This window comes from Thunnus maccoyii, chromosome 13, assembly GCF_910596095.1.
Source record: "Thunnus maccoyii chromosome 13, fThuMac1.1, whole genome shotgun sequence".
NCBI classification, from domain to species: Eukaryota; Metazoa; Chordata; class Actinopteri; order Scombriformes; family Scombridae; genus Thunnus; species Thunnus maccoyii.
In genome coordinates this window covers 17,109,429-17,136,069 of record NC_056545.1, presented here as the reverse complement: position 1 = coordinate 17,136,069, position 26,641 = coordinate 17,109,429, and the positions used below count along the sequence as shown (strand labels likewise).

Sequence of the window (26,641 nt, the reverse complement as noted above, 5' to 3'; positions counted from 1 at the left end):
GATGGATGAGGTCAACGTAGACCTCACAGAGAGGACGAATGCTTCTACTGAAGAAAAACAAAAAAACTGAATTCATTTCTGCATGTGTTCAGAGAATGTCAAGGGAACTGAAGCCTTTGAACTGAAGATCAATTGTATAATTGGAGACAGCCTTTCAGAAAACATATTCCTTTCTTCCCTCTGTTTCACCATATTGTACATAATTACAACTTGCCCACATACTGCTTTCTCTAAGTCATAAAACAGCTCAAAACTCAAAACAACATATTCCCATATCTTGGTAAGAATTGTCTGAGACAGTGAAATTTTGTTATTTTAACCGCAAACGGTGGTATTTAGCAACAGTAGATATACTGTACGTTTAGACCAGATACATGCAGAGAAAGCCATTTGTCCCGCTGCAGCTACCGGGCCAAATCTCTGTGAGTGTTTTGCTCCTATCCTCTGTGAAATCATGAGATTTTTCTTCAGCACTGTAATCCTATACAACACGACAGAATTGCTCATTGTTTGGAACAATAGCTGAGTCACAAGCTCATAGTGTTCAGTTCAGATATGCAGCTATAATCCCTCACTATAAAACTGTAGCGGCCCTCAGCACCACAAATAATTTGTTTTTCCCACATTCATAAAGTAAAAATGTACATATGCTTTTTTTTTAACCTAACATGCACACTTTTGAGCAATAAATGATTTCTCCAACTTGACAGGTGAGAGCTAAAGACTGAAAGCTTCTCGGACTAATGTGAGTGCAAATACAAACTGAGGATATGATCACTTTTAGAGAAGTAAATAATTAGTTCCTTGCTCACTGAGTAATGTTAGATAGATTTTCTCCAGTGTGAGGACACTTAATAGTGTTATTAAACTGTGTGAAACATTTTCAAGACTGAAGAAGTTTTGGTTTAGATGCATTTTTGCACAGTTAATGGATGAACTTAAGGTAGAATAAGTAATGTTGCTGCTGCTGCTGTTTAATATCTCATGTTCTTGTGATGTATTGTCATTTGTTTGACACACAACATTTTCTTAATGCCTCTATACAAACAAGCTTTTCACTATCCATTTGCATATTGTGAGTTAATGTTTTGCACCTAATTATTCATCTTAATTCTAACCAATACGAGGTGTTTGTTATTTGTTATTTTGTTATAAAACAGTCAGGAAAACAATGTGAGTGTAACACATCATAAAAATTTTAGTTCCTACACTTTTGCACCATATACTTTGAAATGTGACATCCTCTAGAGAATTATTTCATTTGAAAATCTGCTTTTGAAAGTTCTGGATTTGGAAAATCATGACATCGCTCCACTTGGGCCGAGGTTGCTGTTGTAAACTCCAGCACAGCTGCGGTCCTCATCTCTTTGCTCATGAGAAAGAAAAAAAAAACCCTCACTGAAATGGAAAAGTCTTCTTGCCATACTGTTTCAAGGTTCCACATCTGTCAAGGTGAGAGAGGCATGAAAATGAGACAGACTAGGGAGTGGAGGGAAGAAGAGTAAGACTAGATAGAGCAGGTCCAATATATTTTTCAGTGATGCCCACTGTTTGTCAGCACTGTGTGAAGAATTGCCATTCCCACTGGACATGCAAGTTTGTGCCATATGGACACAAACAAATGCTATAATTTATGATCCACTGGTACATCTGAATGTCTCATTTATGTCATTATCCATTTCCATCTCTTTCCGCAGTGCTCTTGTTTATTTCACTCACAGTTCATCCTCGAGACTGGAAAAACATGAGCAGAACTCATGGCACAGCAAAAATAATGACCACATCTAGTCCCTCTGTCCTCTCTGTAAACAAAACAACATGGTTCTAATTGAGAAAGGTTTTTTTATCATGGGTTTTTTTATCACGCCTCAACACTTTTTGGATTTGAAAGCCTCCAACAGCTTAGGCTAAAAAGCCTGCTTTATGCAAGGTATTTGGAAAGTCATCTGATTCTTTTTTTTTATCCTGCAGTTTTACTTCTCATTACTAATCTCTGATATTAACATTTTACCTTTTTTTCCTTCATAAAGTTTTTATTCACAGGTGTTATGACTCATCAGAAGCAAATGTTGGCAGGTACATGAGACCACCTCTCAACCTTTTAACACTCAGTTATTAGTCATGTAAAATCATTGTGAGGGCAGCAACTAAATATAGATAAATAGTAAGAGTATGTTGCCAAATGAGGGTTGGAAGAGTGTAATAATTAATAAATGTAAGAGAGGAACATAAAAGTGAGTGAAAGCTAGCCAACAACCTCCAAAATCCTTGAGTCAAATACTTTTAGTGTCACCTTTAACAATGAGCCAGTTCCCAAAGCTAAAGCAACATTTTCATTTTGTGTGTAGTTGTGCAGTTCTGAATAAAAAGTCAAGAGAATTTTCCATGACCTATGTGTGACCTTTGCAATTTTCAGTTTAGGTCTCTTAACGGTCATGATTACTTACAACATCCACAGCAGAACAGAGTGGAGACTGCTATAAACAAAACCTTTCCAAAATATAAAAAAACAGCATTTGGTATGCATTAAGAAAATAAAATTAAACTGAATGAGCAGTGCATATACAAGCTGATTTCCTCATGTTAAAATCGGGTCTCTATCATTCTCTAAATGCCCGTACAAACCAAATTAGACAATTCATGTTTCCCAGAGGTCTCAACTCTGGGTGAACTTATGAAAATTAAGAGCTGTTTAAAGTACAATCAAAATGCTGCTTACATAGATGACCCAGACAGTAAGTGATGAGTGCCAGCCATTTGCTACCTCTACCTTGCTGGAGTGCACCTTGGATGAGCAGAGTAATTGATTCCAGGTCCTAATTTGGAGAGGAGCTCAAATCCTGCAGCTTTCTCCGCATGGTTGCAATGCAGGAATTGATTTAAGGGTTCGTAACTATCCAACTGTCATTTTCTATTTGTCAGGAGAGGAGCATTGGTATGAAAAAAAGTTTCCACACACTAACTTGATCTGAGTGCAGATCTTATATTGATGCTTTCATCAGTATGTTAATTTGACCGGAGCATCTTCAAAACCGTTTGGCTTTTAAATTGTAGTCTTAAATAGTATCCTTCTCTGTTGTTGATGAGGATGCAAATTGCAGTCGAGGAATGGCATTCAATAAGATCAAAATAGAAAAGATATGAAGCAGATGCATTGCACCAGCTTGTTCCAAATCTGACAGCCCATAATCATCATTGTCATCATCATTATCAAACTGGACTCTACTGTACCTGACTCGTAATATTGCATTCAGGAATAATGCCATGCATCTCAATCTCACGTATACTTTTGTCTTTTCTTCATTATGGTTTTCTTCAATACGATGTCCAATTCTCCAGCTGTTCAGTATTATATGCTTATTTATTCCAAGTTCCAACCAAGCACAATCTTCACTGGTGAGGACATAAAGATTAAATTATTGTGAGGACGTTTGTCAGTTCAACACCACAGCCTGGTTCTTTAGCAATGCCCTGGATGGAAACCAGTCAGAGGAAAAAGCTGCAGAGATGATGCTCATTGTGCAATTTGAAATTGAAATTTATACACATAAAAAGTCCAATGCCCATTGGTTTGATTATGGGATTTTTTTTTTAAATCACTGTCCAGTTAGTGGTATTGCTGTGATCTACACTGATTAAAATCAGTGATGCGTCATTTCTGGTCAATTTCACATAATAAAGCACGCCCTGGGATTTGAGTTAATGGAGAATCAGGGATTACTGAGGCTATACAAACCTTTTTAGTTCAACAAAAAACACTATAAATGACGTGTTGGCAGCATCAGCAACAGCAAAATGACTGTGGCCATGAAACCCTGTCCTTTGTGTACAGAAGAAAGGCTTTTTGAAATGTGACTGACCCTATGCAAGCCCAGTCACGTATGTGGACTTTGTGTGCATGTTTGTGTGTATGTGTGTGTGTGTGTGTGTGTGTGTGTGTGTGTGTGTGTGTGTGTGCGCAGCAGGTGAGGACTGGTCCTTACTGAGCCCCACCCAGACCCTTTCTGCCCTCATAAAGGAGCTGCTTATACTGTTGAGACATTGATGTTGAAAGAAAACTTTTCAGGACAGACAGCCAGAAGAAAAAACAAAACTTGCCTACTGATGCTTAAACCAATAATGGTTACAATAATTTTATTATATAACTGTTCTGTTCCATGTGCTTACATTGTATCTTGCTCCTTTTATGTTGGCTTTTTAAATTAAGAAATCCATTTTTATTGACAAGTTTCTTAACCTTCACAAAGTGTTTAAGGGGAACAGTATGTGTTTTTGAGTTATGCATACCTTTATGGAAACATAATGTCTTCAACTGCAGTAAATGTCTGTTGTTTGCTGTTCTTACATATTAAAAACACCAATTGCCTCTTATATTTGCAGTTGGAAATGTGAAATTCTTACAAATCTATTGAATCCAGTTATCCTAATGAATCTGCTATCCTGCTCTTCCCCCTACTGTACAATTATGGGACTTCAACCCACCAATATGTATACATTGTATATAGTATGGGCTGCAGTTATACATAAATAGTTTTAATCAGTTGTTTTGATTTTCTCTCAAATTTGCCAAAATGTAAGACATCCTTCAAAATATAGAATAATTTAAGTTAATTAATAACTTTTCAAATTATAAAACTGTTCTCAGCCTATATAGTGAACACAGAGTAGCACACTGATGATATCTGGAAGCAGATTCAAATACATATCACTGCTTCCTCCTTTGTTACTGGTTTTCTTCACCTCTTCATTCTTTTACCACCTTCACTCTGACGCTATTTATTTTATTTTAGCCAAGAACTATAACATTGTGTAGCATGTGATCCTGCTATACTGACACTCTGTATATTGGTTAATCAAAACCCTGCAAATGGTTAATGTTATTCTTTTTACATATTATATTTGATTAAGATGCAGAGTATGAGCTTTAGTTCCATCTGATCATTTATTCTGAAATTGTTGGTAAAGTGTGATATCTGGACTGCTGCTGTTTCAACCCTATGAATTAATCTTGGATTTTTTATTTGTTTATTTATTTTTTGTAAGCTATATTATCCATACTGCAAACTTTGTTACTTTAAGTCAGAGTCAGCAGTCCAATTAGCCAATTGTTTGTATATTGATCATTATTTATACTGTGATTACCCTCTCTGGACAGACTCCCTGCAGGAGCCTGGTGAGTGGAGTTGGGTTGTCAGGGAGATTCAGCTCACCTGGACTGATGGACTATAAGCTGCTTATAGGAGAGGAGGAGAGGAGGAGAGGAGGAGAGGACGAGAGGAGGAGAGGAGGAGAGGAGGAGGAGGAGGCAAGTGAGCTCTATTTTTAGTTACAATGTCTTTACAATGTTTTTAGTTACAATGTCCTTTATTTTTAGTTACAACTCATGTGTGGTCTCTCTTGAGCCGGGTTGTTACAATACTCTGATACCAAGGCTATCAATTAATTATTAATCAATTAATAATAATTTCAATTATGCCTCTATGGTCTGTTTATGGTCAACAGTGAATGCATGAATGAATGTAATACGTCAAATACACTAAAAAGGGCTTCAAAACAGACTTAGAGAGAAACAACATAAAGACTACTGGAAGCTCCTTGCTTGCACTAAATAGTAAATAAAAGTAAAAGTATTGATTAAAGCTTCTGATGTGCACAAATTCATGAAAGCACAGAGCAAAAGATGAACGTCAGAGTGCCTGTAATAAATCATGCATTACATTATAAAGACACTGACATGCTTTGTTCCTCCTCAGGCACAATATTCTGTGTGTTTTCATTAAAATGTAAGTGTGTAAAGGAAGGAGTTACCAGTTTCCTTTACTGTATGTTCAAGTCAAGCATGGCTGGATTGATGATCTAAGGAGCCACTGGATAAAAACAAAAAAGTTGCTGGGCCCCCATTGACCTCCCTTTCCCTTTTCCTCAGTGAAACATGTACAGTTTTTTTCTATGCTGGAATATTACCTGGTCGCAGATTTGCTGTGTGGTGCTATGATAAAACAGATACAACATATCAATGCAAAGCTTAGTAATAAAGATCCTAAAACAATTTAGTCATACATGCTCTCAGGTAATAAACGGGACTCACCCTTTTCATTTCAGTTGATATTGTACATAAGTGATGCATATTCCCAAACAACTTTCAGTTACATTAGCACACACTAGTTGACACACAGTAAACCTTTGGGGCTCCAGCTGCCAACTTTGCAGTTACCATGACTAAGAACTGTCATGTGCTTTGTATTGTTTATGTAGCCTATTGTTTGTATATTTGGCAAACATCAAGTACCATCATTTTTAGGCCAACAGTAAATGATCGATGATGTGTATCTCAAATTTAGTTGAGATTTATTTCTTAAAGTCCCCCTCCATTCAGAAATGTGATTTTCTTCTTGCTCCTACAGTTAAATGTTTGCGCTTCAGAATGTTGTCAGTTCAGAGTTCTAACATTCAGCTACTAAAAGTGGAAAATTTCTTTGTGCTCATTGAAAATAAAATTTTAAGGGCCGGCATACGAGCACAATTTGTGACATCACAGCTAGTTTGGAAGTCAATCCTGGTGCAATATTCATCTTACATAAGTGTGATGTGCAAAACCTGAAGTCTCCACTGTGTATAGGCTACACTGAGAATGGACTTGAAGTAGGAGGACATCTTGTGTCCAGCAGTTACACTTCAGAAATGAAAAATATTTGCATATTTATAAATTCTGGAATTTTTAATGAGGTTGAAAGTGTAGATGTAAATTTAAGGATTAAGATTTTATGTGTGTGTGTGTGTGTGTGTGTGTGTGTGTGTGTGTGTGTGTGTGTGTGTGTATGAAAAAAACATATCAGACACCACAGGTGCCTGAGCAATGGAGCAAGTAGAGATAATTCATCCCCATTATTCAATTTGGGGGAGCAAAGTTATAATTTTGCAATCCCACTTTTTGTCTTTTTAAAAGACAAAAAGTCATACAGTCCCTGCAATCAGATGATTGTATTTAAGCAGCCTATATCAATGATCATTTTACTATTTTCAGCAAAATCAAACAAAATCAAAATCAATAAAATCACACATTCTTGAAATGTGTGATTGGAATTCATTAACTGCAATCATTGACTGATAATAGAACATAGGAAAAGATAGGCTAGCGTATGTTGAATGAACCTGCCAAACTTTAAATGAGCTAAAAGTAAGATTGTACTGTCACCAAAATGCTGAACCGATTTGCAAGTCAACATTAGCTTTGCCAGCCCGCGCACCTAACGTTAGCTCGCTGATTGGACAGCATTTGGCTGTTTGCAAAGGAATCGAATCAGAGTTGCCTCTTTTAAAGGACCAGTATATAGGATTTAGTGGCGTCCAGCGGTGAGGTTGCAGATTGCAACCAACTGAATACCCCTTCCCTCCCCCTCCTCTTTCCAAGTGTGTAGGAGGACCTATGATGGCCACAAAACACGCAAAAAACGCGAAAAGGCCCTCTCTAGAGTCAGTGTTTGGTTTGTCTGTTCTCAGCTACTGTAGAAACATGACGTTGCAACATGGTGGCCTCTGTGGAAGAGGACCTGCTCCCTATGTAGATATAAAGGGTTCATTATAAAGTGTATAAGGTGAAAGGTGTAAGGTGATTATACACTAATGAAAACATACTTATGGATAATATATACCATTTCTGACAATATTTCTGCCAGTTGATCCCTCTAAATCTCACACACAGTTTGGCCAACTCGCACGCATTAACCGTGAGACTCACACAACTGACACTTTTCACATACTCTCAGGCCATATTTCCATTTTCAAATTCATAACTATTCTTGATGCATTGTAGGTTTTCATAGCACCCTCAATCTAACTAATCTTAACTAGTGCAGGCGGCTGTTTCTTGACTTAATCCAAGAGGTTAGGTGGTGTAGAAATGCAGGAAATTTGTTTTAAATTACCTTTTTTTTCTAGGGGAGGACCCCCACATGCCCCCGCCAATTAGAATCTTTCCAAGTTTACTCCCCCATTTTAAAATATAACCAGGCACCCGTGTCAGACACAAATTATTATTCAAAGTAAAGTATTTTATATATATCTTAAAACATGTCTGTGAATGACACCGATCACCCCCTCAATCCACACTTCACACTACTGCCGTCTGGACGTGGATACAGGACTCTGAAATGGAGAAGAGCTTGCTTTGGCAGAAGTTTTGTCCCTTCTGCCATAGGAGCACTAAACAAACTGACTTATTTGTGTGTGTGTAATACATGTATACTTGTTGGGATACAGGCGCTGGAATAAATGTATTTATGTATCTGTATGTATATCTGTACCTTGTGGTGAGGTTATCTGTATGTTTCTGTGTACATACAAGCTGTGAAAACAAATTACCTGCTGCACAATAAAGACTGTATCTATCTATGTCTGGAGGGGATCTTTAATTAAGAACCAATTGTATCATTTCATAGGCAGTTACAAACAACAGGCAATTACTCAGCAAAATACCTGCGCATACCTCATAAATGTGCACATTCTCTCGGTGCAAGGGGGCCAACAATGGACGTATAATAAGATCTTATAATACATCCGTGGGGCCAACACGTCTCAAAGTTGTCCCTATTGATCAGACATTGATCAGCAGCATCACTTGTAATAAAGGCACTTGATGTGGCTCCGCCCCCCGCTGCCCAAACCGGAAGTTTAGCTGTTGTTGTCACACTGGAAGAAAATGGCTGCTGCTCCGACTTTTTTTCAATGAAGACACAATTTCATTTCGTTTTCTTGCATTGGAGCTACAGTCGACCGCTATGCAATCCAGAAGGCAAGTCCATCCTGCTCGTTGAGATTGACGTCGCTTTATCGGTTTGTTTCCCAGACGACGTGACATCATTAGCGTAGCTGGTAACTTGCAGCTTGCCCAGGAACGGGCTAGCATGCTAACGTTAGCCATGTTAGCCTCAACGGTCAGGCGTCAACGAGCTTGTTGCTATTCAGCCACTCTCTTCCCTGAGCTTACAGTCACCAGAGTTCACTAACCCTTGCTAAGCAGTTTTAGCCACTCTGAGACAGATTGTGCATGTATTCACTTTGCTGAACTATTCGGAATATAGTCAAAGGATGAAACAACTTTGATGAGACAGTTTCGCTCGTCAGTCTTCTTAGCTGTTTGTGTGTGTGGCATCTGATTGAGTGCCAGCCAGGTTATTTGGCATCAGTGCTGTCTTAACAACCTGGCAGTCACTCCGACTGTATCTGTGTTTATTTATCTGCCCTCTGCGTTTGTTTGACCATGCTGCGTGCGATACGTCTGCTGTGTTGCTGTGCAGGGTGTGAATGGTCACTATAGGAAGGTGACAGTGTGGGGCAGAAAGGACAGCATCGTCTACCGTCACTCGCCTTGCAGCTGGCGGTGGACCACAATGGTAAGTTTTATCTCTTTTAGGTTTCATTTATCTCTGCATATTCAGTGGACATCCAGTGATGTTTTATGCCAGATGAATAAAATATTGCTTTAAAATCAGCACCAGGTCCGGCATAGCTTTTTTTTCCATTCAGGAGTTTCCATTGTGACTATTTGTGTTTCATTTTACTCTTCATTATTCCCCTCAGCAACAAGTTTTGGAATATGCATTGGATCGAGCCGAGGTAAAACCTGTTATTTCAGTTTTGTAGGTTTGTAGAAAGAGAAAGGAATAGTGTTTTCTTAAGTGTATCCCTGTGTACCTATTGCATGCACTAGGCATTGATCATGCTAGTCAGGCACTATATATCACATTTGTTAATGCAGTGTGTTATCTCTTATTCAGTACATTGTTGAAAGTGCTCGACAACGACCAGCCAAAAGAAGAATATCTTCAGGCGGGAGGAAGAGTTTGTATCAGAAACTCTATGAGTTGTACATAGAGGAATGTGAGAAAGAGCCAGAGTTAAAGGTTTGTACTATACAACTTTACTCCCAGTTATAACTAGGTAATTATGGCTACACATGGAAACCTTGTTCATTCCAATCTATAGTGAATGAGTGGGGGGAAAAGTGATTAAACTGTGTTGTTACTGATTTCTAACATGCGCAGGTTAATTTGCATTGAATAAATTTAAAGTTTATCAAGGCAAGAAGTTATAAGCAATAGATTGTTTTTGCAACTTTGCATTTTTTGCATAGTTTGTTGTTTATGAACTGGAATAGGCAAATGAAATGGTCTGAATGTATTTGTTTAAGTTGTGCTGTCAGGTTGATGAGTAAAATTGGTGTTTAATCAACATGGACATCACCCAAATAATTAAATGTAAGTTATATGGCATGTGTTGTAACAATTCAGTCACAGGGACGCTCCAGGCCCACATATATTTGCAAATATGTGACATATATTTAATTTTACAAAAACAAAACATTGTCAGTCCTTGTTATATTTTATTTTTAAAGCATATAAAACAGTACTATTACTGTACTAGTACTAGTTACAACCATAACTCAAGGTAAACATGAATTGAAAGCCGCAATATATATTTTCTCCTATATTGTTGTCATAACTGTGTGAGATTTGTATTGCTAGTACGAGGGATTTGTCTCATATGTGTATGTGTGTTTTGGGGTTTTTTTTGTTGCTTTTCTGAAGAATTTGAGGAGAAATGTGAATCTACTGGAGAAGCTGGTGTCTCAGGAGTCTGTGTCATGTCTGGTGGTCAACCTGTACCCTGGGAATGAAGGCTATTCTCTAATGCTCAGGGGCAAAAATGGGTCTGGTAAGAGAAGTCAATAAAACAATTACCTAAGTCTATTCAGTCAACCCAGTTGAGTTTTTCTGATCTGTGTATCACATTTGCTCCATATGTAACACACATGTTTGCTCTTGCTTACTAGATTCTGAAACCATCCGTTTGCCATATGAAGAAGGAGAACTGCTGGAGTACCTGGATGCTGAGGAGTTGCCTCCTATTCTGGTAGATCTGTTGGAGAAATCACAGGTGTGTATGCTCATCTGCACATATACAAACGTACATACACGTGTGCATAAAGCATTTGGAAGATTTTAAAATGTTTTCCATTGTTTCAACAGTAAATTTAAGTTTAAAAATTATGTGATGTGAGATTACACTTCAAGTATCTTGAAGTATACTCATGCAACATGTGCATTGTGTCTCAGGTGAACATCTTCCACTGTGGCTGTGTAATAGTAGAGGTGAGAGACTACAGGCAGTCTGGTAATACCAAGATGCCCACCTATCAGAGCAGACACATCCTGCTGCGGCCAACCATGCAGGTAAACCAACAGAATGTGTGGAAAAGCTCTCTCATATAGGCCGAAAACAATATGCAAATGCTATTTGAGCATATGTGATTTTTGACCTGGAATGAGTGATTAACCTACATTTAACCTTTAACTTAGAATGGAAATGCTGAGGTTTTTTAATCTGTTTTTTGCTCTGCAGACTTTGATCTGTGATGTCCATGCCTTGACCAGTGACCACCACAAGTGGACACAGGTAAAGCGTCAGCACGAATGCTATTAAACAAACTCTTCATATGCAAAACAATACAAGATAAAATACAATTATTTGTCCTGCTTTTTCTATACTCTTTCTTCCTCTGGAGCACTGCTGACACTATTGCCTTAGCCAGTGAAAATGTTCTTGACCATAACATTTGGCTGTCCTCCCCTGTGCCTTGAGTCCTTTTAGCATTAGCACATTGCGCAGGTGTTTTCTGTAGCAATCTTTTTTCTCTGCTTTAGGATGACAAATTACAGCTGGAGAGTCAGTTGATTTTGGCAACGGCCGAACCTCTGTGCCTGGACCCCTCCATTTCTGTCACCTGCACAGCCAACCGCCTGCTCTACAACAAGCAGAAAATGAACACTCGCTCCATGAAACGGTACTTGACGCACTCACACACTCACCAGGGATGGAGTCAACTCATTTTGAATTCAGTCACGCCAGGAAATAAACGCTCATTTACGAATGTTTTTCTTTTTAGTGAAAGAGCTGAGAATGAAATTTGGTGATTGTGAAAAGAAAAAGTCACTTAATAAAAAAAACTGATCATTTTAAAGACACACACTCTTTGTTTATATTGTAGGTGTTTCAAGAGGCACTCTAGAGCTGCACTGAACAGGCAGCAGGAACTGTCTCACCTGCCCATGCCACCGCAGCTACGACTCTACGACTACCTACAGAGGAGGAAGGAGAGAAAACCTGTTCCCGTCATAGACCTGAAGATCTCCAAGGTCGGAAACGTAAGTAGTCACCGTACGCCCAATTTGACTAGCATATATACACTGCATACGAAACATACACTGACAACTATTTGGTTGATCTCACACTATGAAAATTGTTTACCTATGTGTCCACCCACCTGTTTACTATGCGCTGTTGAGAAAAGTCTCTTATCCTATTACAGTATAGGTCAATGCATGCCGTCGTAGTGCCCTCTTATTTTTACTCATACCTCTCTGTTTTTCCTGTGCTGCTGTCGCCCCGGCTTCTCGGCTGTCATCGATTCGCAGTGTGTTGACATGTGGAAGCAGAACAACTGCCAACTAAGTGTACCGAAGGAAATTGATGTAAGTAGCGCAGTGTTACTCTATAACACTGTCACTTAAATACTTGAGCCAACACCGCTTAAAAAGCACTAAACTCAAAGTCTGGCAGTTATAATGTAGCGGATAACAAACCAGATGGATTTGCCTGTATGTTGTTCTAGGTGGAAAAGTACGCTGTGGTTGAGAAATCCTTGCAGCTGGAAGACTCTCAGCCCACTACTGTGATTTGGCCTGCTGAGGTAAGCGTGACAGGAGCATTAACACTCTCTGAGGGTACAGATCAATAATGGCTGTTTGCTGTTAGAAATAGAGAAGGATAAGTTGTGTTTAATGTATAATTCCCACAAAGAAAATGACACAAAGGAAAAAGTGTTGTTTCAATCCCCTGCATTGTCCAAAATTACTACTCAGCCTCTTGGTTTTTGCACACAAAAAATATTTTCCAAGTGGTTGAACCAACAGTTTCCTTTTTGATGGTCAGCTGCAAATACTATCGTGCTCAACCCACAAAGCTGCCGTAAATGTGGAACCGCTCTGAATTTCACACATGTTTCCGCATTTCTGGGGGAAAAAAAAGAACCATCCTCAACTGCAGATAGACTGTTTCAGGGACATTGTTTCTTTCCATAAATGGTGCTGGTCTATTTTTCACATATGTCCAGCATACTTCATCCCTCATGAAAGTCAATGAGATGCAGGGTAATATTTTGTGGGTGCTGGGCCCTAAACAGGTGGTTCTAGACAAAGGCAGGATCGTGAGACTAGTTGCTAAACTGAACATTAGTGTTTGTGACTACACATTATATAAAACTTGATCTTTTCTCTCAGTTTACCCCTTCCTTTGCTTTCTCCTCTTCTGCCTTCTCTCACCCTGTCTTGATATATTTTCTTTAATGTTGGGTAAAGTGAAAAATATTCATGAAAACCAATTTAGCAATACTTTTTCCAACATCTCTGTGTTCAGTCACCACTGAACCATGACTTCATAGCTGCCCTCTTCTGAAGTTTGGCAACAACATGACATGAATTTTATTCCGCATGTCATACAAACCTCCCTCATTCAGCTGTTTTTGTCCACTTTTTACACACAGGAAGTTGTAGATGATTACACGTTTGAGTGTGAGGTCGGGGGTCAAGCCCAGAGGACCAAGGTGTCTATCTTCCAGTCGATGGGAGACCCGCTGGTGTACGGGAAGATCTACTGTGCTAAAGAATCAAAGGCAGAGGAGGACAGCACAGACTTAAAGCTCATACATCCCCCGTAAGGACAACCTCTGAGATAAATTCAGTACACATGACTGAATATAAAACTCCACTCTGAAGTCTCTTTTGTCTCATTCACAGGTTTCTCATAGGCTCAAAGATAGACGCAGACCGGTAAGTCACCTTTGTTTGCTTTAGTTGGGATGTTAATCATGTCCGAATACACGGTTTTAGGGATTTGCTGTTGGAGAGCATGGTATACATGATGTGTTGTATCTGTTTTACAGGTTTCTTACTCAGTACAAAGGAGTATATGAGAGAGATGTGAAGTGTCAGGTCAAAATGTCCCATAACTCAGGCAACGTGGGACAGGGGCCTCCCTCCCCCAACAAAGATGAGGTAAGTGCAGCCATGCATTGGTGAATGAAGAGTTTGAAGCTCCTCTGGGTTTGTGGAATTTAACTTTTGAATAGAAGCTGAAAGAAATTGACACCTTAGCCAGGGAGTTAAAAAAGATATGGTTCATCTTCAGCTTCATCTTACTTTTTCTGACATTGATTTTGTTTTTGTTGATGAAACACAGATTAGAATTTCCTTAATAAATTTAACTTAGATTTTTTTTTAAAGTAAAAACTGAGCCTAATGAGCACTCTTAGTTAAAGATTGACAGTGCTCTTGTGATTTGCAGTCTGCATTGTTGAGAAAATTACTTTTGTGATGCACTCTGGCTAACAAACTGCTTAAAATGTCATCCGCAGGGTGATGGTATTTCTCCACTGGTCCAGACGTGTGTGTTGGGAAAAGGGGTGAAGCACCGTCCCCCTCCCATCAAACTGCCTTCAGTATCAGGCAGCAGCTCCTCAGGTACATCTGCTACCTCTGACAATGAGAAAGCGCAAACTTGTAGTGGCTTTACATCACCCCAGAGAGCATAAGCAGTATGGTAGAAAATGGCTACAGAAAGAAGGGGAAAAGTGATAAATAGCCTAATTTGTGAGTGTGTTTGTGTGTTTCCTCAATAGGAAAAACCTCACCAGTTGCTATCTATGGTACTTTTTTCACCCCACCAAATATTTTGAATATGAAAAGATCAAATTTGCACCCTTTCTCCTGGTGTTTGTTGGAAAGGAATTCTGGAAATCATAGAAAATTTCAAACCAAAGTAGACATGACAGGTTGGTGGAAAAAGGTGCAACCACCAAACCTTAAATGGCAACACAAAAAAACTTCTGGACTGCATCAAAAATCATAGTTTGATTAACTTCAGCAGCACAGAAGTGTCAGAGTTACATTTTTCCTTTCGTGGCTAGCATTGAGACTGCAGGGGGATACTCAGGTCAGGTGGGGAAGGATTGACCCTGCAACACCTCTGGTTAAGATAAAGATCAAGACCAGGGCAAACATATATTGTGTAATTTACTCCAACAAGTTTATGAAGTTCTTAAATACGAAGTTATAGGGTTATAAAGTTATATTGCACATGGAGGGCTCTGTGTAAAATTGCCTCTTAACCAGGATGGATCCAGATCTGTTTAATACTCCCTGTTTATGATTGTGAAAAGGGTGCAGTATAGTATCTCATCTCCTCTTTTTTTCATCAGGTAATCCATATAGTTCCCAAACCGCCAGTGGTCTACTCAAGTGTCCTACACCCCCTCCAGCCAAAAGCCAGTCTCTGAACAGGAAGCACTCAATGGAGCTGGGTCAGGTGGGCTTGCTGTCGCCCGCCTCCCTCTCCCCTATGGGCTCCACACAGAGTGAGTACAGCCGAGTCTGACTAACCATTTGGTTGCTCGCTTTCATCAGACACAGTTGTGAGAATTAGTTGTGTTGGAATGTCTTCCATCAGCTCCTTTCAAGGCTTCCCAGTTTTCCAGATCTGGGATTTTTTTTGACAAATTATGAAAAATGACTTTGACAAAGGTCCAAGTCTTAAGAAATATGGAAGAGGGCATGAAAAGCACAAAACTACAGAGACGTTTCTGGACTTTAACAAGAACACGGAACATTGCATCACCACAACCTTTTTTTTCTTTAGTATTATGTATTCTAACTAAAACCATCTGTTGTCTAAATTGTCAAAAAACAGGGTGAAGTTTTGACAGCTTCATTATTAAAAATGTAACTTTTTAGCTGCATTTCAGGAAGATTAACTTCCATTAAGCCCAGCAGCCATTGTCATCAATTTAGCCACAAAAAGATTAAAAGAAAGCATTTAATATACAGAAGAAGTGTATAATTATATACACTCACTCATTATAATGTAATTCTATAAAGCTTTATAGGCATCACCTTCAATAGCAAGATATTGTCTGCGCTGTCTTAAATAGTTTTGTCCATTTTTACCACTTAAGGATCGGGGACCCCCAAGCCATCCACCCCCACACCCACCAACACGCCGTGCTCAACCCCACACCCCGCCGACTCCCTCAGCGCTCCTCTCTCGGTGACCCCGACCCCTTCAGACCCTCCCATGGTTCAGAGCCAGTCGCAGCCCACCCTCCTCACGCCTTTCGCCCAGCAGCAACTGGCTCTAAGTCAACCTCTGCCCGTAATGACCATTCCCCTGCCCACCATGGGTACATCCATCACCACGGGAACCACCTCGTCGCAGGTCATGGCCAACCCTGCGGGGCTCAATTTCATCAATGTGGTCAGCTCCGTCTGGTAAATATTGAACCGTCTTTGATATCTGTTCTCCACTTGAATCTTCAGCTTGTGTTTTGTGTCATTGTATCACAAACAGAACGATGCCACGCTGTCACTTTTCATGACCATCATTTGTTGTCTATGTAGCAGTCCTCAGACTTTGATGAGTGGCTCTAACCCCATGCTGGGTCCAGGCCTTAACTTGAGTGGAATCCTGCCATCTGGAGGCCTGATGCCCACCATGCAGTCCACAGCACAGACTGGTAAGAGATTTCATTGCCATGCCTGCTTATGTATTACTAGTACTATAATTAAATAAGAGCAGTTAAGACCAGCTGGGGGACATTAGGGTGATGAAGTGAGCATGGAGACTGCCCCTCAAATGAAATCCCCATGTTCTTTTGCATGATAATTAATTCCTACAAGCTACAGGACCCTGACCTTTGAATGGCATCCTAGAACATAGCCAGCCATTTGAAGCAAACCAGGAGCATGTGAGAATTTACTGTACTGCTGAAGGACATTTCAGAGGGTTTGAACATATTGGCTGTTCGGGGGAATCAAAAAAGAGACTTTCACTTAAAAGACAGTCCACCCATGTGACCACAAAGTGACAGCGCCAACCTTTTGGAGCCTGCAGGAAAATTCTCAGTCTGTACTGTGCTGTCTGGTAAATGTAACTCTGATGTGTGTTCCAGGGAGTCCTTTTGGCCTGAACAGCAGTGCTGGGTTGAGACCACTGAACTTACTGCAGGTATAACTCGGCAATAATGTTAGTAGCATGCACTGAGTACATGTTGTTTAGAGACTCTGTCCCAATCCTGCACCTTTTGTGGAATAGCAATGAGCTGTGTGTGAATCAACTGCACAGCTTAATTTCCTCACACTTGTTTTCCTGTACTTCACTGCATATGCCATCGTTAACACCTTTATTTCAATTGGTCTAGTGCCATGAGGGCAAAAGCCTTTCCTGGTGGAGGTCAAGGAATAGTGGCAGACGGAGTAACAATATATTATCTGAACACAAAAACAGCCTGCTTGTTGATCATCGCTTGTCCGATCCCCTTCATAGCCCTTTTGTAGTTCTGATATGTTGAAAGTGGTAATGGTTTAGTCACCCTGTGTTGTTTGATTGCTTTTGTTAATTCTCCCCTTTCCCTCTTGTTTGTTTTCGCTTTTTTGCGTACATGTGCATCATTCTACTCCATGTGCATCCCTTCCTTCATCCTCATCTCCGTGTCTGTTACTCCCCCTGCTTTTTGTTTGTTGGTGTATCTGTGTGTGTGCGCGTCTTACATCTCCAGATCCCCACTGGGCCTCTCATCTTTAACTCTCTGCAGCAGCAGCAGCTGTCTCAGTTCTCCCCACAGCAGAGTCAGTCAGCCACCTCCAGTCCTCAACAGCAGGGGGAGACGGTAAGTCACACTTTGCAATACACATGGACAGACTTAACAAAATGCATATTAATTTGATGATTCTTTCATTTAGTGGTTTTGGACAGTTTGAGTTGAGTAATGTTTAGTGTTTAAGGCAGAAAGACTTATAGTGTCTTCTGGGTAACTACACAACAGTATGTCAGAATGAAGTGTACAGAGGAAAATGTTTGGAGTCCACAAAAACAGATTCCTTCATAGAGAAACTGAGAAATATGTAATAACCAAGACTAGCCATTTATCAACAAAACTGTGTTACCTGGCTTGGTTAGGGCGGTGTTAATAAGCCAAGAAACCAAAGTCAGTCAACAGTCATTACAGACCCTTACAAACCTGGGCTGTGTGGAACAGAAGTCAGAAAATTAAGCCACAATAAAAAAATAGGACCAAAAGCGTATTGACAAATATGGCTTTAGAGCAAGAATTTGAAATCGCTCGGGTCACCCAACTAAACTCCAGGCCTGAGTCTCAAAGGAAATTCTGTGGAACGACTGCGTGACAGCTTTCAAGATACTCTTTGACCTACAAGAGCAGGCTTGAACAAATTTGCAAGGAAGAACGGGGGAAATCCAGCAGTGCCGGGCTGATACTGACGTATTCAAGAATGCGTTTGATGAGAAGCCATAACCACTGCCAAAACATCTCATAACCACCTAATCACACAGGGCCTTCACTGTTCTGGACCCTCAGATGGGAATAAGCAGTATCATATTTTAAAAACTATTTTTTTCACGGTGTTCTTTTTTTGTGTTTATCTCTGATCTCTTATCATCTTCAACATTATTTTGCTTTGTAAAATACTTTTGAATCCAAAAACATAGTGGTGTGCTCAAGAAACTTGTGCAAGTGCCTGAAGTTCACTTTCTTTTGAGAAGAGCTGAACAAAATACAGTTGAATACAAGTGTTTAACATTATGGGGAGGCAAATGTGTGACGATGACCTCGCTGTCTTGTGTTACCTTTGACTTTCTTAACAGGGCGAACAGGGGTCGGACCAAAGTTTAGGAAACCAGCAAACAGCGGTCATCAACCTGGGAGTCGGAGGCTTCATGTCTCCACAGGCAGCAGGTACGACCCACACACCAACACGCAGACAACCAAATACACACTAAACCCTCACAACCCTCTGTAAAAACATCTCTTCGTCACCTAACCTGTTTCAAAAACAAAATGACACCATGCCACTAACTAGTACTAATAAGATACATTTTACTAATGTATTTATTATTGTAATTACTGTACAGTAGGACTCATTGTCTTTAACTAAACCTGATCATTTTACTGAAGTTAGCCATTATCCCTCTTAATGGAGCATGTAACAACTGACAGGAGAGTCTCAATTTCCCCCTCTACTCTGCTACATTCTCCTTTTTTTTTTCTTTTCATCTATTGTTTTTCTTTTGCCCCCACCCTCATTTCTTCCCCCCTTGTCTTCCTGTCTTCCTTTTCAACCTCACTCTCGCCTTTCCCGGCTCACCCCGTTCATGCTTTTTACCCATAATCCAATGTCTACGCACACGGTCATTTCCCTGTGCCTCCCTGCAATGTTCCTTCTCTTTCTTTCACTCCTTCTCTTTTTGTGTGGTTATGCACCCCCCCCCCCCCATCCTCCTCACTGTCCCCCCTTTTTACCTGAATGTGCATTTTCTATCTTTATACTTAACTCCATTCCTCCTTCTGCTTCTCTCACTCTTGCTGTCACATCCTCCCTCTGGGGCTCCCTCTCTCCCCCTCCCCTCCTCCCCCCCCTCCCCTCCCCTCCCCTCCCCCTTAGTGCTGTCCCAGTTGGGCTGTGGGCTGGACGGGTCAGGGCCCCCGCTGCCTTCTCCAAGGCTTCAGCAGCAGCACCAGCCACAGATCCAAGTAATACAGCAACTTTAACATCTATATACACATATACATGTCTGTAGGAGCCAAATACTGAGGCAGTGGATAACTTTCTAGGAAAATAGATTCAACTCTGCCTTTATTTAGCTTTATTTAGTTCATACTTGTATGTCAAAGAATAAAAATAAAAGTTCTAAGAAGCTGAATTTTAAAGACTTTGAATATTTGAAATACTTAAATATTGTAAAGAAGCATTGAAGAATAATGAAAACATACTTTAGTCTAAATCTTTACTATTTTCTTCACCACTTGCCTTCTGGAATTTGTTTTTTTCTTTGTTGTAGATCCACACCATTTACTCCATTTTGTGTTGTATGTTTGGTTAATATGTTGTTTGACAAAGAACACAGCAGTCCCAGTACTCCCAGCAGCCCCAGACACCAGAGCTTGTCGCACTTTCCATGGCAATAACTAACAGTGTGTCGAACTGGGAGGCATGTTCTTACAAAGCACTTAGCGATCGGGTACATACTGTTGAAACTTTGCTGACTGCATCATGACAAATTACAGATGATAGGCTGCTACACTGTAAGCATGAACCGCAAGGTGTTAAAATACTTTTTTTTTTTTTCTTTTTTTTTTGCCCAGTTGAAGTTGCTGACTTACTCAAAGCAGAAAGCACGGTTGCTAAGCTGCATGTCTGTTGTTGCTAAGGTCACAGCCAATAATTCTTTGTGTCTCCAGAACGCCACTGGTGCTGCTTGACTGTATCCTGCCTCACTCCCCAACACACCCCCGACCTGCCCCGACTCTGTATCTCTCTACCTTCCTCTCCCTCCCCTCTGCAACCCATTAACCACTCTTCTGTGTTTCTCTGCACACTCCTCTTTGTATGTCGAACCAGGCTTTAGTGTAGCTTCACTAATCCAACGCCACTCATAGACTGTCGACAACATACTGTAAAGCATTTCGCTGGAAATCTTAAAGGTAGTCTGATTCCAGTTTTCGGTGAGGGACTCTGCTGACTCTTTACCCCCCTGCTGCAGATGCTTACACGTACTACCGCCTAAATAGAAGATCCACTGACAACAACATGCGTTATCTTGCTTGTAATAATGTACTGAAAGACCTTCTGATATTTTTTTTATTTTCTAATCTTTTTTTTTCTGCACCGGACAGTTGCAATTCTTGCAGCACCAAATGCAGCAGCAGCAAATGGCTATGGGAGCAGCAGCTCCTCAGGGGGGAGCGCCACGTCAACATACCGCCAGCCAACCAAGAAGTAAGAGGAAGAGAAGCACGCCGCAACCCCTCCCAAAGTCATGACAGACTAATATCACACTAAAAACCCTTCCCCCCAGCTACACAAGGACGTGAATGATCCATACTGTGCTCTTTGTCTGCCTCGTTGTGGAGACTGCAGACAAAAAAAAAAATGACTTTTTTTTTTTTTTTTTGTCCTTTCTGTTTGTCTTTTTCTAGCTGACGAATTTGTATGTAATGGTTGTCAGAGGTTTTGGAGAACCAAAACTGTGTCCACCATAGAAGATGGGGTGGTTTTTTTTAGAACAGGGGAGCCCTACACTTAAAGAACCTTTAGTGATATTTTTTGAGATGAAACGGAAAAAGATGGTTCTCGTAGGTAGCAGGCTTCCACAATAATACATTTCCCCTTCAGGAAGACTTTTCTCTATGGAGGCCCTGTGGACTGAGAGGATCGTTAATGCACATTCTCAGAGGATTCCTCGTGAGCCTGCCTGATCCTCCTGCCTCCGCTTGTTTGACCCCGGTAGAAACTGCCCTTTAAGCACGGATCCCAGCTGAGCTTACTGACACCAAACCCTCCACCTAACCATTACATGTGAAAATGCAAATTCTGATCTTGGAGTAGTGCCTGGGGGCAGCTCTCTACCTCTCAGTCTGTTGGAAGTCTTTCGTCTGTTAGCAATCCCGGCACAGGGCTCAAACCGAGGACTCGAGATCAACATGCAAGACGGTGTACCTGCTTTTGTACAGCACATTTTGAAAAGGCATTTTCCTTTTAATTAGCTCCGGAGCCATGAGCGTATTCTTACATCAACTGAGTGTGTGTGTGAGACATTTCTGGACACTGAGAAATAATTTTTTAAGCAGTCTTTGTCAGCAGTTTTATTGTTATTAAAAAAAAAAGAATATATATTGACAGTGGAAAATACAGCTTTTAGATAAAAAGCGTTGTCTGGGACTCTTTATTGTGCCGTCTTCACACTGTGTATGACTTTGTCAATGAGTTTCTGGATCTCTTTCTGTCGTACTGTTGCGCGGCTGATAAACTCCTGCAGCTTCTCCGCTGACAGTGACGTCCCACCTAAGCCAGAGGGGAAAGATTAACAGTGATAACTTTTTTTTCTCCTTTCCATTCAACCTGACAGAAGAAAAGTTTATATTATTTTTCTTGATGCCTACATGCTACTGTTTGCCAGTTCTACAGTTGTAATCGGGATTCTGACTGACCACCATCCATTTGAGATTGAAAGAAAACGTTTAGGAAACAGCTGACCAAAGAAAAAACAAATCTACTCAACTAAAACTCACTACATGACACTATCTTTAAAGGTGCAAGTGAAAAAAAGAGATGATTGACAGAGATGCTTGAGCACACTGCTGCCTCCAAAGCTCCATGAATTCTGTTAAGTGCCATTTTCATATGAATCTCTATAAAAATGCCAAAAACCAGCAACAGAAAAAGGACACAAGTGAAAATCTACGTATTCTATAAAGATTTCAAGACATCTAATGCTTCAAAATTGGTACAGCTTTTTTAGTTTTTACTAACAGCTCTTTAACCTCTGATTTAACCTTTTTTTTTAATGTTTTCTGACTCTAAAAATACTACTGAACTGCATACAGATGTCGAAATTAAGTCAAGATAAATTGGACCAATTGTAGAAAAAGAACTTGAAAACGGGGAGCTCCTGTTGAGTTTTTCTTTGTGTGATTGATAAGAAATTGGAATCACACTGAGTATAAGGTGACACAGGGAGAGGTGAATCATCACAGACTTTGTTTCTGACCTGGTTTGTGTAAAGAGCAGAGTCGACCTTCTTCGTCCGTCACCACGGTGAGCTGAGCGGTCGACAGACACTCCTCCTCAGCTGTGGGGTCTACGATCAGTATGGAGCTGCGCAGGGAGGATTAACAAAAGATTTACATCACGCTTGTGAACGCAGAATACAGTTTTTATCCTGGTTAGACAAACTGAAAACGATTCACTTACTCATCGAAGATACAAAAGGAGGCACCGACTGGATGTTTGTGAATTTGCAGCCCTTGTCTCTTTTCTAAATTCACTTCTGGTCCACTTGTCTCTGTGTTGATGGTGACCTCTGGGAGTTGTGCTGTAGGGAGCAGAGAAATTGTGAAATTAATGAACTGATAAAAAAAAGCAGCAACAGAGATGGAAGCTCCTTCTGGCCAACACCATAAAGAATGAGTTCACTAGATGACATGCAGAGATAAATAATTGTGGGAAAATCAATACGCTTACTGGATGAAAACAGAAGAATACCAAAGGTTTACATTACAATCACACCTCTGTGTTTCTAGTCATTTATGAACTCTGAAAGGAAAAAAACTATTTGTTTTTGGCTTGAATCTGTTCAGTTCACTGCAGCACGTACTGTTCTTCAGGGCAGCCAGCAGGGCAATGATACAAGCATCCAACAGGTTCCCATCGTAGTCGAGACACATGATGTCGCAGTACAGCACCCAGCAGAGCTACAACCAGAACGAGCAGAATCAGGACCATTGAGCCGACATTCACAACGATCAACAATCTGACCGCACCAGCGTTACATGCGTGTTTTTCTGGACTTACCTTTCCTCTTTCAATGCACAAGTCCTCTGTCTGGATCACTTCAGAGCTACAACATCCATATAAAAACAAACTTAGGGTTAGTAAAAGCGGTGGCAGACAGTTAGGTGAGTCAACACACCTGATGTTGCTGTGAAATGAAAATTTAAGAAATGTGGATAAGTCAGTCGTACCTCTCGATTACATCAGCGATGAATTGGCTGGCGGATTGGGCTTGTTCTCCTGGTGGGCCCGGCCGAAACCGAGAGGAACACAGAGGCGGCAGGTCCACGTTGGGTACTAGCAAAGATGAAATGTTACTGAATATTACTACTTTCAATATCTACTCAAGCTGAGGCACACAAGGTGAAAACATTAAGTAACACAATTTTTGCTCCTGGATAGTAGGCGTTATTTCCTAATTGCATATGCCTAAAAAGTATCGAAAATTGCTGTTATTCCCTTCAAACTTTGCTTTTGTGATGGGAAACAGATGCATTTGCACATTTTCATTCATATAAGTCAGAAAAACATATGAAACAAAATGAATGTGTTTATACTAAAGTTATACAAAAGTGACCACAAAAGATTTAGAAGGGAGTCGTTTTTCTGAGATTCATGATTATACTGTGAATCACTTTCATATAGTCTCTCATCATCATATCCAGCGATTCTTATGCTGTTTTTTCTGACTTTATATGAATGAAAATGTGCAAATTCACCTGTTTTCCCATTGGAAATAGATAAATATAAATCAAGAGGCATATATTTTTGTTTGAATGAAACAATGCCATGGAAAACTATCACTGAAGTCAAAATGTCCAAAAAGCTACAAATATAAAAGTCCATATTCAATCAATATATTAAATTTTCAATCAAAATCTGATACCCTCCTACTGTACTCACCTATGTAACCTTTTCCTGGTGCCTCCACTGTAGGGTTTGCCAGCTCCTGCATATAAACACATGCAACAAAGTGAGGCTTTGTCTCTTCATCATTAAACATCTGTTCACTTCATTTAAAAATGAAGTCTTGAACTGCTGCATTTACGATCATTTACCGCTTTGATCCCACAGATGACTGTAGTGTTTCCAACCTTAACCAGCGCTGAGCCGTCTGCTGTGGATATGGAGCCTATACAGAGCAGCCAGGCAGATAAAATGATGAAAACACAGTTAATGCATCATTTACTGTAGAGATGATCATCAACACTGTGCCTCACCTATGTTTAGTGTTGTTGCTCTGAATTCTGACAGATCCCGTCCATCAGGTCGACAGTTTTCTTTCTGGAAAGGAGGAAAAGTTTGAAGATGGTTAGATGATGTTGTATGACAGCAGTGACGTTAACGATTAATTGCAAATCACATCCGGTAACTCAGCAGATCAAGCTTATATCAACTGTGAGCTGAAGGCGGACAAATGTTTAGTGTTTTAATTACTTACCAGGAAGCTCCTGTGGTACTCCAGAGGCTCAGCAGTCCTGCAAATGTTAAAGTTATCAAGAAAAGGAAGGAGGAAGAAGAAGTTATTGGCTTACAGAGGCTGAAGCAGTCATAGATTTACTTATCAGTAGTGACGGATGCTGCTCATTCGCTTGTTATTCGGAAACAGTTACAAACTCCTGAGATCAGATCAGTGACAACAGGGCGGGATGTTGGCTGTTTTTTTGTCTTGGAGCAGCTGAACTCTTCAGCAGTCTGATATATAGTTTATGTATTGACACAGTTACACTGAGCAGCAGAACAAAATCCGGTTCTAACGAAAACCTGCGTTGTTTTTCTAACAGCAGTCAATGATCAGGTTTAATGTAGCGCTGCTGATGGATTCATTTAGGAGCTAAAGATAAAACTTCTTTTAAAAAATGTGTAATTTTCGATAAATACACTCTTACTTGAAACCAGCCGCCATGATGTTTTGATTGACCACATGGGTTTGGTGTAATGCTACGGTAGCCGATAGGATGAAACACGCCAGTTTCAAATGTGATTCCGCTAACATAAATGCCCCTTACATTTATAATAAATAATAATAATGATGATGAATTTAATGTGTACTGCACTTTTCATTCGCAGTACCGTAAAAATCCAATCTCCACAAACAGGATCGATCGGCTAGATTGGCTTATCGAAACAAAATATCACTGTACTCCAAATATTTCAAATATTAAAAAACACATTTTTTGACAGTTGTGTTAAAACAATATTCTGCTGGTATCACAGTTGGTTATGTGCTCTTAGGCCTACACTGAAGACATTTGGTATTCCAGTAACTGCATGAGCAGATTATTTGATGCAATACATTCAAGTTTTTTTTAAAGACTGCTGCAAAGTTGATTTGATTTCATTTATCCAACAAGCCCATTTCTAAAGAATAGAAGCAACATCTCAATCCTGTGGATTTTGTGATATTGGCACAGACATAATTATGAATGTGGAATTTTCTCGGATTGATGTGGAACATGTCTGGAATTTTTTGTGGGACTAAGATTCAATTACAGAAAAGAGATGTATTATATTGTATGATAAAAAGACAATGACAGAAGTCATTATATTTTTTATTTAAATGGTGAGTTTTATATCCATAAAAGTAAATGATCACCAGTTCTAGGTGAGACTTCTTATGCAGTGTTTCAAAGTAACGTTAAGTCTTGATGGCACTCTGATTATCCATCCATGGACATAATATTTTCTTTTCTTTTTTGTGTATTCTTTGTGGTTTGAATGACTTTGTACAAACCAAATGAAGTTGTTAAAAATATAAAAAAATAAATAAATAACTAAACAACCAATCTTTTCAGTTTTTACAAGCTTTATAATCTTAATTAAGGATTCAGAAATGTGTGTGACAACATATTTGTAGTTGCCTATTTGTATAAAGAATTAGGAGTTCCAGAAAAACTGGATGAGCTCTGAGGTTTTCCAAAATAATTTGGAAAAAAAAGCAGTCATGGAACAGGTGTACATGTGACCACAGGAGAAATAGTTTTCAAATAGGCTGCATTATTCTATTTTATATATATTGTGATACTCGAGTTAGTTAATTTAGTTGTATATATTTTAGCCTTTAATTGTATTTGTTTCTTTTACTTACCTCACTGCTTTTGTATTTTGATTTATGTCAAGTGGCTGCTGTAAAACTTTAATTTCCCTTTGGGATTAATAAAGTACTCTATCTATCTATCTATCTA

At 39.8% G+C, this 26,641-nt stretch overlaps 2 protein-coding genes across 3 annotated transcripts; one reads left to right on the top strand and one right to left on the bottom strand.

Moving 5' to 3' along the window:
• Window positions 1–9,306: 9,306 nt before the first annotated feature.
• supt20 (SPT20 homolog, SAGA complex component) lies at window positions 9,307–21,837 on the top strand. 2 transcript variants are annotated; one of them, XM_042431428.1, is made up of 23 exons: window positions 9,307–9,392; window positions 9,580–9,615; window positions 9,777–9,902; window positions 10,587–10,713; window positions 10,832–10,935; window positions 11,115–11,231; window positions 11,401–11,454; window positions 11,703–11,842; window positions 12,047–12,203; window positions 12,474–12,530; window positions 12,671–12,748; window positions 13,601–13,770; window positions 13,854–13,886; window positions 14,000–14,111; window positions 14,471–14,576; window positions 15,314–15,469; window positions 16,067–16,379; window positions 16,512–16,624; window positions 17,060–17,115; window positions 17,666–17,776; window positions 18,772–18,862; window positions 19,569–19,657; window positions 20,801–21,837. In XM_042431428.1, exons 1-23 carry the CDS (start codon window positions 9,390–9,392, stop codon window positions 20,945–20,947), a joined length of 2,496 nt encoding a protein of 831 aa, XP_042287362.1. In that variant the 5' UTR covers window positions 9,307–9,389; the 3' UTR covers window positions 20,948–21,837. The 2 variants fall into 2 exon arrangements, with proteins under 2 accessions (XP_042287362.1, XP_042287363.1); XM_042431429.1 differs by lacking the exon at window positions 19,569–19,657 and having other exon boundaries at window positions 16,509–16,624.
• exosc8 (exosome component 8) lies at window positions 21,755–25,416 on the bottom strand. Its single transcript, XM_042431430.1, has 11 exons — window positions 25,346–25,416; window positions 24,898–24,934; window positions 24,677–24,740; window positions 24,515–24,588; window positions 24,360–24,405; window positions 23,648–23,753; window positions 23,478–23,523; window positions 23,281–23,377; window positions 22,878–22,998; window positions 22,675–22,781; window positions 21,755–21,968 (listed from the first exon to the last, which is right to left on the bottom strand). The coding sequence occupies exons 1-11, from the start codon at window positions 25,360–25,362 to the stop codon at window positions 21,850–21,852; spliced, it is 834 nt and encodes a 277-aa protein (XP_042287364.1). The 5' UTR covers window positions 25,363–25,416; the 3' UTR covers window positions 21,755–21,849.
• Window positions 25,417–26,641: the final 1,225 nt, after the last annotated feature.